The sequence below is a fragment of the Drosophila obscura genome, unplaced genomic scaffold (assembly GCF_018151105.1).
Source record: "Drosophila obscura isolate BZ-5 IFL unplaced genomic scaffold, ASM1815110v1 contig_1, whole genome shotgun sequence".
Taxonomy (NCBI): Eukaryota; Metazoa; Arthropoda; class Insecta; order Diptera; family Drosophilidae; genus Drosophila; species Drosophila obscura.
This window is the reverse complement of record NW_024542679.1, coordinates 958,019-968,848: the sequence shown is the minus strand read 5'-3', so window position 1 is coordinate 968,848 and position 10,830 is coordinate 958,019. Positions and strand designations below refer to the sequence as shown.

At 46.8% G+C, this 10,830-nt stretch overlaps 2 protein-coding genes across 2 annotated transcripts; one reads left to right on the top strand and one right to left on the bottom strand.

Moving 5' to 3' along the window:
* The first annotated feature begins 7,482 nt into the window (after nt 1-7,482).
* Nucleotides 7,483-8,156, top strand: LOC111072266. The gene is made up of 3 exons (XM_041591857.1): nt 7,483-7,557; nt 7,616-7,939; nt 7,998-8,156. The coding sequence occupies exons 1-3, from the start codon at nt 7,483-7,485 to the stop codon at nt 8,154-8,156; spliced, it is 558 nt and encodes a 185-aa protein (XP_041447791.1).
* Nucleotides 8,157-10,145: 1,989 nt separating this feature from the next.
* LOC111072282 lies at nt 10,146-10,748 on the bottom strand. Its single transcript, XM_022364028.2, has 2 exons — nt 10,669-10,748; nt 10,146-10,611 (listed from the first exon to the last, which is right to left on the bottom strand). Exons 1-2 carry the CDS (start codon nt 10,746-10,748, stop codon nt 10,146-10,148), a joined length of 546 nt encoding a protein of 181 aa, XP_022219720.2.
* Between the last annotated feature and the right edge of the window lie 82 nt (nt 10,749-10,830).

Genomic DNA, 10,830 nt, shown 5'->3' with positions numbered 1-10,830 from the left:
ACCCCTGCCAACTCCCACCCTTTTGTCTAGCTGATGAAAAAAGGAAACTTTACTTTTTTTCCATTTCACTTCTTTATCTCTGGCCCCCAGTTGATTTCTTTCGCTGAGCAGAGCCTTTCGATTTGGCCCTTCTCCTCCTCTGTGCTTTTTTTTGGTGTTGTTGGTTGGTTGGTTGTGGCCTCGTTGGCGTTAAATTAATTTGGTTGCTTTGTTCTTCATTCCGAGCAATCCTCTCACAACCATACACACCCATATAGGAGAGGCCTTTGTATGGATCCGAATGTGCTGTGTTATAAATATTAATGAACTCTGCCTCCTTGAGGCATCATTGTAATTTATTTTACATAGTTTTCGAACTCTTTTCAGAGAGTGAGAGAGGAAGAATTATAGGCAGCGTATTCTGTTGCTGCGTTAATTGCCAGAAAAAGTTGTAATTACCATTGAAAAGTAGTCGGTGCCAAATGTAGTTTCCAGATTTGTGACAATTGCTTGGGCAGAGACCAAGACTTTGCCATTTTTAATGATTGTGCGGCCCACAAAACATTCCTCGAAGAACAACCCATAAAACTCACTGCCAAAGTTAAACAACTAAGGCATGGGGCATGAGGCATAAGGCATAAGGCATGCTGTGTGTCAGTGAGTTTCCCTCAAAATGTATGCAAAGGAGTTGAAAATTGTCTGCAAATTGAAAGCGAAATGTGAGCGCATTTTAATAAAACATATGCGGCGGTGCACACTCACACGACTCCTTCAAAGGACACTCGTACTCCACATTGCTTGCCAATAACTCTTGCACTATCTTGAACGGACAGACAGACAGATAGACAGAGGGACAGACCCGGGACAGACCAACCTCATCGCTTGCTTGGTGTGGAGAAGAAGTGCAGACAAAGCCGCAGTCACAGTTCGCTATTGCGGCTGAGTTATGGGCGGACCGGGTTAGAGGGCGCTGCAGGGCCACGCCCACCCAACAATTTTGTGAAAATGTGCAAGCGACACAAAACATTTCGGAATATGTAGCATGCTTTTAGGCGGACAGGCCCGGACTGGCACGAGAGCCCCTCGAGCAAAGAAAAACAACATTTTGCGGCCAACATTAAGCTGAACAAAAGGAGGGGAAGGCGGCGGAGGCAGATTGAGGATGGGGCAACAATGAACCGAAATGAAATGAACTAAAATAAAATGGCATAGAATAGGAATAGCTTGGCTAAAATGCGACAAGAAAATTGTATTACAACAATGGAAAGCGATTGTGGTGAAAAGTACAATAAAATGTCGCTAAATTAGACATGAAGACAACCGCAGCCCAAAAGGGCGGTCGGGATGTGGCACTGAGTGTGGGTGTGTGTCTCCTCAAGGAGAGCTGCATCCTCGTGCATTTGTAGGATGAGTGGCATATAGCTGTGGCGTGATAAGTGGAGTGCTGGCCAACTAATTGCGCTGTATGGTGGAGTGGATGTGGATGGATGGTACTGTTGAGAGATTTGAGTGGAGAATACTCAACTGAGGTTAATTATCTGTGGGATATTCTCATGTATACGAATTGATTATTAAATTTTACCATCGACGAGCAACAGATGAGCTCCAGGAAATACCCCTGGCTCGTACCATTGCTCCCCGACGGAAATTAAAGACAAAGTCACGTGCGCGCTTTTCAAAAACAATTTAATAAGACAATTTCGACAAAAATAATATGCCATAAGGCGAATGGATAGTCTGGGGGGAATGGGGCATAATAGGCTGTCGGAAGGAAACCTTCTTTCGCTCGACAGCAGCTCGACAACCCTCTCTCAGCGCCAGTGTCCAGGGGGATTGAAAATTATGCGATTATCGTGACATTAAGGCGAGAGAATGAAACTCACGCAAGCCGCTTAAAATGCTATCAAAGCTATATTGGTCGAGAGCTTCCGTCTGGGTCGTCTTTATGCTGTTGCTGCTCTTCTGTGCCTCCCTGTACCCCCCTGAAAGCACTGACAGAGCACAATGAAGCAGCCAGGCAGGAGGGTCTACCAGCCAGACGATGAGACGACAGGACATGCTACAACCAACGACTCTGACTCCATCTACGACTCTCACTTCTACCACTTTGTGTGAAATAATTGCTAGGAATTTTCACGCTTATTTCCGCCTTTGCCTTCCGCTGTAGTCGTCCTGGGAGTGACTTCTTCCATCCACGACCAGACCAGCAGGAAGCAGGAAGAAGGAAAACGGAACACTGCCTGGGCACTAAAAATTTCACAGCAATTTTCAGCTCACCTGCGCGCAAAGCATTTGCACAGCTCGTACCGTTCGTCGTTGCGATTTTAACAATTTTATTAAATTGAATTTATATCATTTACACGCTTGTCGACTTCAAGTCTGCCGAGGACAAGGGGGATATACATTTACCCTCACATCGTACCACCATTTAATTTCGCGCTTTCGTTTTATGTGGCATTTCTGCAGGATATAGTAGTACTCGCGTATATATCCACAGGAAAAGAGAGACATTTTTTGCTAGGCTTTTGGCAATTCTTGCTTTCATGATTATTGATGCGGGTGAAATTTAATTGGTGGCCCTGTCCTCTCCGTCTATCTGTCTGTCTGTCTGTCTGTATGTCTGTCTGCCTGCTTGGAGGATGTCTCTGTCCCTGCTTCGTCCTCGTTGAGACCTTTGTGGCCTGCCGTCGTTCTGTTCCGTTCCGTCGTCTGCCTGCTTATTAGATAATATTTTTCCAGCCTAACGAGTTGGAGCCGCCGCTACTCTCAGGCCTATTAGACCACTTGAGGGGGCGTTGGGGGATGCGACCGCCGGTGTGCTTGAATTTGGCAATTGGTTGGGTAAGGAATTTTATCAGGAAATATCTTTTGTATCTTTTGTATCTTTTGACCACTTTTTGGCCTCTCCACCTCCACTAGCTCGCTTTCAAATCCAAATTGCAACATTTGAAGTATTTCCAACTGCCGGGAAAAACTTGAAAAGAATTGCCACGCATGTCTGCGCCAGAAATTTGTTTAAATAAAAGCCAAAAACTTTTCTTATTTCGCGTAAAGCTCTCTCACGAGAGAAAAAAATAAAATAAAATAAAAAGCAAACCGGGAAGAACAACAAACAAATAAGCGGCAAAGAAAACTTCGACGCCGATACAATTTCGTAAAATGTCGAAAACTGTGATTGCGTTGAAGCCTGAACTCCTTCCAGCCACGCCTCCTTTGCGCCTCCCTTGGTGGAAGCTACCAACTTTTGAGTCAAATGTAAATACTTTTCCTGGCAAATATTATCACAATTCCACGCGGCTGCTGGTGCTGGCGCTGTTGCTGCTGCTGCCAGAGATACTAAATAAACTGTTGGCTTGGGTCGTGGCAAGGGCGAGGGAAAAAAGAGCCGGAAATATTCTGCAATTGCAATCAGTGTGGTGAGGAAGCGGGTTGAGGAAGCACTGCGGGTCAGGTAGGTGGGGGATCTGATGGAAGCAGATGCCTCATAATCCGCTACTAAGAAACAATTTTCATTGTAAATCAGAAAGAAGAAAAAAACAGAGGAAAATGACCCCACAACTCGATGGTTTTATCTACGTAAAAGAAGCGGGAAATAGCTGCACTTTATAGAACCCATCGATGGAATGCAAATCTCTTCCCTAACCTATGCCCTTCGCATATTTCTATGGCCAATTAGGCAGGGCAATGCGTTGGACAAATTAGCCGAAATCCCTGAGCCTCCCCTCCCATTCAACCAGCCATCCAACTATGGGGGGGGGGGTTGGCGCATAAAAATTCATTGCCTCGAATATTGCGCATACGCCGCGTAGTGTGGCGTGGTGCTAGGCAAACTGCAAAGCGATAAACTTCAAGTGCCCCTGCAATGGACGACCACATGGCCATTTCGCAGGGCAATGACTAGAACATGGCATGGCATGACCCTCCACATCCACTTCCACATCCACATCCGCATCCGCATCGATTACCATTACCAGAAAGGGGTGTTGGGGTTTCGGGTTACAGGCGAGCACAGCCCTGTCAGGGCCCTGGCCATGCCATATTAATCTGGTTAATGATGAAACTGAATCAGCGTTTTAAACGAGCCACTGCACAATGAAGTGCTTGGTCCTGCTCCTGCTGCTGCTGCTGCTGCTGCTGCTGCGTCTCCAGACCCGTGTCCTGCTGTTGCTTGCCTGCTTGCTGCTGTGTCGCATAAATGGCCCGGCCTGCAAATAAATTAGCTGCGGCTTTCTCTCGGCTCTCGACCATTGGCCATAAAGTTGGCCATACTCGTAGCGCTTTTTTTCTGGCCACCGCTGTCGCATCCTCGACTCGGTTGTTGACTCGGCTTTAAGGAAATTTTATCTCGCTGAATGGTTCAGATTTTGGTTGCATATTTTATGGCCTCGTACTCACAGATCGCTTTATGAAGTGCTCAGTCGTTCCTTAATGGCGGAACCTTGTAAACCTTTAAAACAAATATGGCTTGAAGTCCCCCACTCTTGGGATTTTCTACCCCATTTCAACGCAGTTACCGAAAAATTGGTCAATTATTCAAACGAATTTCACGCATTTAATTGTGTAAATTTAGCCAGGCATGACAGACATCCACACACACACACACACACACACATGCACACGCACACTCACACCCTCCCACCATGTTCGGCCCTTCCGAGATTTCGACTCTGATGTGCCTCGCCTAACGTAACGTAACGTCATAATCACCCCGAAGCGCACGTAATTGGCCAATCAATTGTGTCATTGTTCGCATTTATAACACGGCCTCTACGCGGACTCCACAACGGCTCTACGGTCTGTCTGGCCGTGTGCTCCGTCCGCTGTGATTTATATGAAAGGCAGGGGGCGGGAGGGTCCACAGATGGACTTTATTCCAAGTGTTAGGCCTAACCAAAACAGAAATAGTTACAGTGGAAATACACTGGAAATGCCCCAAAAAAATAGACAAGAAAAACTGCAACAAATGAGATCCTGCAACAGAAGTTTTCATGCAGTTTTTGTTTCGAGTTTTTTTTTTGTTTGGTTTTGTTTTCGTTTTGCCTTTCTTTTCGCCCGCTTCCAAGCCTGTTCTTCTTCTGTTTTTAGCTGTAACTTTTTAACAAATGCACAAAACGAATGACAACTTCCGTTTCCGGTGGGGGGGGAGCCCGGCTGGGTGGTGTAGGTGCTGAGTAGCAGCGAGAGAAAGAGAGAGACAGGACTACGGCCGGCTGTCACAGCGAAAAATTACATGCCTTGCGCAAAAGTTTTGCCTCTTCATTATTCTAACATCAAGTCGACACGAGTTGCGGTTTTTTGCAATTTTTCTTCAACTTCCCACAACGTTGCCGCATTCTTCTGCTTCTCCGGAATTTCTGCACCGTCAGACAAAGTGTGAAACGAGGCACAAAACTTCTTGGGAGCCCACCCGGACCCGTACCCGGTCCCGGACCCACGCGCGTCAGGGCGCACATGCTGCCAGCGACTCAGACACTCCACGGAACTGGGAACAGGGTGCAGAAATTATACGCTGCATTTTAATCACAATTCAAATCAACGGAGGAATCATCGTCATTATTCCGAACAGCAGGCGCTTCTTGAAGAGAGAGGAGTGTCACCCGTCTCTCCGGCAATCCATTGAAGGAATGTGGACGAACTTTTTCGGAGTGCTCCACGTGTCTGCCGCTGCGGCTCCTGCTGCTGGTTCCTCATTAACTCTGTGAGCGTCTCCAGTTGGCTGGGGAGCGGTTAAAGTTGTTCCCATTCCTTACGAACAAGGCTAATGTACAACATGGAATTAACTCGATTTTTATGTAAAAAAGAGCAGGCTCCGCTGCGCCATTCAGTGGCAGAGCAATCCACGCGGAGCAGGCCTTCTTCCGCCATTCACTAACAGAACAATGCCACAACAATCCCTGGCCCTCTTCCGATTCATTTACAATTTATTTCCACATTTATTGCCAACATTTCGGGCGTAAACATTTACAAATGAAATTGAGCATGCGATTGTGTTGCGTAAATATTTTTAATAGCTGTACAATTGCAGCAGTTAAGGATCGCACTGGACGAGTGGGAGTGGCTCTGCAGCAGTCCAGAGCTATCAGCGATGCAGAAGGGACCCCATCATAATTCATAGAGAGCACGCGCACACCTTTGCCTCGATTCTAGATTGCGGAAAAGTTTTCAGGACATTTTCCATGTGATTTATTAATGTTTAAGCCAATGCAATTTGCCAATCTTTGACAGATTGCGATAAGAGCAGGGCACCATGCAGAAGAGAGAATGCCCCGAAAGACCCTCAAGAGCAAATGGAAACTGTCAAAATGAGGCAAAATCAATGACAGTTGCAATTTGGAAAAGTTTTTGCACCCCAAAAGGCCCCACCCGAACCTTATCCGAATGGGGGACCAAGTTCTTGCTTCGGTTGGTGGTTCCTCTGCTTCGATCGTATCGTTTGGGGCAATTAGCATTTTGTGGCAATGTTGCAACAATAATTCAACGAGCCAGCAGGAGTCCCAGACCAGACCAGTCCAGACCAGAGAAAAAAAAAAATGCTGAAGACTGTGAGGGAAAAAAATTATTTGATTATCCTGCGGCCATGCGCTGTCACAATTTTGCAGGCTGCCCCGCCGAGCGTGTCGACCGAGTGTCTGTCTAGGAGTCGAGGAGTCGAGGAGGAGTCGCAGAGAGAGAAGTCCTGCTGCAGCAGCACCCTGAAAAGTGCCACATCAGCGAAAGTCTGTTAACTTCCGGTTTATGGTTGCAGCAGCTTATAGAGTCATTTCCGCCTGCTCCTCGTTCGAGTCAGAGTCCCGGTCCGGGTCCGGGTCCTTGTCCAGTTCCCATTCATTCGGCTCAGCTAGGCAGCCAGGCAGCCATCCAGGCAGCCATCCAGGCAGCTATGCAGCTGGCGGTGCCCGCAGACCATTCTATTAAATCATCATTTCATTCCTCCCCCCGTGTCCTCCTGCTGCTCTTGCTCCAGCACTGCGCTTGCGGTAATTTCTTTCTCATTTTTTTGTGTCCTTTGTTTTTTGGGTTCCAAGTGCTTCCTTTAGATTTATAATTAAGATTTGGTTAGCAGCAAATAGCGGCTCTTTTTGAATTTATGCGGCCTGCTGCTCTGCTGCTCTGCTGCCTGCTGCCCGTAAAAGCGGTAATTTATCATATTTTTAGCGTCAGTCTCTAACAAATTATATGGGCTGCTGCCCAGTAGCGTGGTGGGTTGGGGCCAAAAACTTCTCAACAGTCCAATTTAATTACGCTGAGAGGCCTGGACAGTATGGATGGACAGTACCTGGGAGTGCAGCAGCGGCCCACCGAAGGGGTTCCAATAACAACACAACGGCAAGATGGACGGCAGATCTCTGCCTCTGATAGTTCTGTGTGGGACAGATCTTGATGGGGAATATATGGTAAATGGAAAATTGATGATGTTATAATAGAGCAGCCTCCAGTTGGGCATGAATTGCCAGTCGAAACTCAATCCAATCGAATTCAATCAGCGAAAGGGAAACGTCAGCGATGGCGGCGATCTTTAGAGCTCTTTTTGTTGGTTTGCTGCTCTGCAGTGCCTGCAACTTGCTGGAGGGACATAAGGTAAAAGGATCCTCATAAATATCGCTATTTGTGACTCCTGCTTGAAGCTATCTCTCAGCCCTTAAATTTACTGCTCTTTCGGAGGATTGTCACCGATTACAACAGCAAATATGTGTCGAACTATGAGGCATCGGTGAGTGCGGACTTTACGACCATAAATTTTACCTTAAATATTATGCGTACCATCACGGTGGATGTCTGGCTGAGGGCCACGCTGGCACAGCGCGTGTCCAAGAAGGAAAATAGCTACAGGAACGTTTTCACTTATGATGTCAATCTGTGCCACATAATGGGCAAGAAAAAGGGCCAGAGCATCATCGATTTCTGGTTGGACAACGTCATGAGGAATTCCAATATGCCCAGGCAATGTCCCTTCAAGGAGGTAGGAAACCATTTCTATAATTGTAAACTATACATTTCAATTGAGGCTTTGTGTACAGGGCAACTTTACCATGCTGAATATTCAATCGGATAAGGAGACTATTCCCCGGTTCATACGTTCGGGGAGCTTCAGCATCGACTCCAACGTTTACATGAGGCAGTGGCACAACGATAATCTAACAAACACTATTATCTATGTGGATATCAAAAAGAGGTGAAGTGAGGGGAGCTCTGGGGAGCCATCAAATTTGTCACATTAAAACGCAATGAATCATTGAAGAGCTCAAATCTCCACTGGCTAACACAATTTCTCACTTCCAATCGAGTAAATCGTTGCACGTGCATTTCGCATAAATAAATTAATGAGCTCTCCAGCAAGGATACGGACACCGACACGGACATGGACACCGTGACGGACACGGACACAGGTTCGAGTACGGGACGTGGCTGCGATTTATGCGAGTGCGGGCAAACTAAGCGCAAAATAATTTAAACACTGTCAATAATAGTTTGGGGACAAAGTATTTTTTCCATCGACAAGTTGCTCCTTGCCATCGTCATCGTCCTTTCCTCTCGACACGTTCGCACTGGCTCCTTTTCTTTGCCCTAGCTCGGATTTGCCATCAATTGCACTTCCGTTGCAGCAATGATGGGGCAAAGCGCAATTTCTTGTATTTTGTCGAAGGAATCGAACGCAACCAAAAGGAAGAACAAACGCCAGCCAGGGCAGGGCCAATGCAACCAGAGCCGGATCCGGAGTTCAAGACGGAGTAGGAGCAGGAGCAGGAGCAGGAGCAGGAGCAGGAGCAGCAGCAGGAGCTGCTTTTGAAACAAATGGAGGAGGCATCAGGATGGGAACTGGAAACAGGAGAAGTGGCATCGTGTACTCAAGGAAATTGCCATCATTATACTTGTCGCAGTTGTCGCACTTTGTGTTAAATAACGTTTAATGTTTGTTTGGCGTGAAATTGATTTACAAAGGGGAAACCGACCGAATCGCTGGCATTGGATCTGGGGGGCTGGCTGGAGACCACTATCATTCGATGGGGCTTATGGGCTTGGCCCTAACCCAGAAGAATATACAATAAATTGAATCAATTTGTAGCCATTCTGTGGCATCATTTCAAAGGCCTCCAATTAGATGGTTCGTTGGGCATTTGAACTAATTAGGCAAAGCCTCACCTGACTTTCACTCACTCTCCCACTGACATACTCTCATTAGTCATCAGACATGTCTGCAGGCGTTGTCAGGAGCAGGAGCAGGAGCAGGAACAGGAGGAGTCGTTGGGGGTTGGTGTTGGTTGGGGATCATCATCATACAACCTATAATTATACCAGCGGGAATCGAAACAAATTGGCGAGCACAAAGGCCTTGGGCAAATGGGCATGTGGACCGCCCAGAGAGTGGGTGGTAAACGGGCGTCGGCAATTAGGAAGCGATAAAGTTAAACGCTACACACATCCCACCCACCCCACTCGACACATCGGAAGGAGCTGCTGCTGAATGCGAGGACAAGTCAAATGCAGTTAAAGAAAGCGTTAACAGTTGTCGCCTAATGTATCCTTACCATACCATTTAATCGTTGAGAACTGGGGTATATTTGTGCAAATAAATTCTGAAATAAAAGAATAAATATTAAAGCCATAACGTGGAAAATAACGTTTGGTTTTTTGAAGCAGATTGCTTGAGCCCATTGTATCTAGTGCACTATAATTATATCCGAGTAGTGGGTAGGGTATCTTATTGTCCAGTCGCCATATCGACAATACGGTATACCGTTCTTACTATTTTTCTGTGCGATTTTTCTGCTGTGTCTTTTGCTGCATGCGACAGCTGCGATCCATGCAAAAGACACAAAAGGCAGACGACGAGGACACTGCAGCTAAATTGAATGTTCCACTCGGAGCATCTTTCACCCGTTCTCCGCCTCGATAATCAACGCCATGCCGTGCAACATGTTGCAGCCTTGTACAGGATATTATTATATCTCGTCATGAAATTGCTGACACCACCCCACTCCATCCGCTGCAGACGCAGCCGGGCGACAAAGTGGCAGGGATGGGGCGAAGATGGAGCAGTAATGATTGCATTCTCGATGGCTGGCTGCCTGGCTGCAGGAAGTGTCAACATCATTACGAGTATTGCATCGATTATGTTTGAACTATAGCCGAGCTCGGATTTTTATTGCGTTCATGGAGAGTGTCTTTTAATTCGACAGGATCGCATCAATCATCAGGGTGATGGTTTCCTCGTAGGACTTGGTCTTGTACTTCCCGTAGAAGAACTCGACGTTGGCGCGGTACTCGCCCGGAATGAGGAACCTGTGGGTCATGGAGCTGCCCATGCGCCAGTTGTGCATGTAGTAGCGGCCCAGCTGGACGGGGCAGTTGTACATGAAGTTGCCGTGCTTCGTCATGTCCTTGAACCACGACTTGAAGAGACTGTTCTTCATAGTCGAGGTGGCGGCACAGACATCGGTCACCTGCTTGAAGACGGACTGGAAGTTCTTGGCATTGGCCAGTCGCAGCTGTATGTCCAAATGTGCCTTAAAGCCCCTCGTAATGGGTCTGTTTAGGTCCATGTCCATGTTCATCATATTCTTGGTAATGGTCAGGGAATAGTTCCTGAAATACTTCGGGTTGTAGGTAAAGTTGCTTGCTACGAATTCCACGCTGCGTTCCTGGAAGAGATAAAAGCTTAAGCAGGTGCATCGGTTAGAAGAGAGGAACCGGAGAGATCTCACCCCATCAACAAGCCACGATTCAAAGAAGAGCAAAATAATCACGGAGTAATAAAGCAATTTCCACATTTCAAAGCCCGCGACCAAACTCAAATGAAAAATTAGAAAAAATATCAAAACCAATTATGGACTTGGAGGGAGCATTTATTTC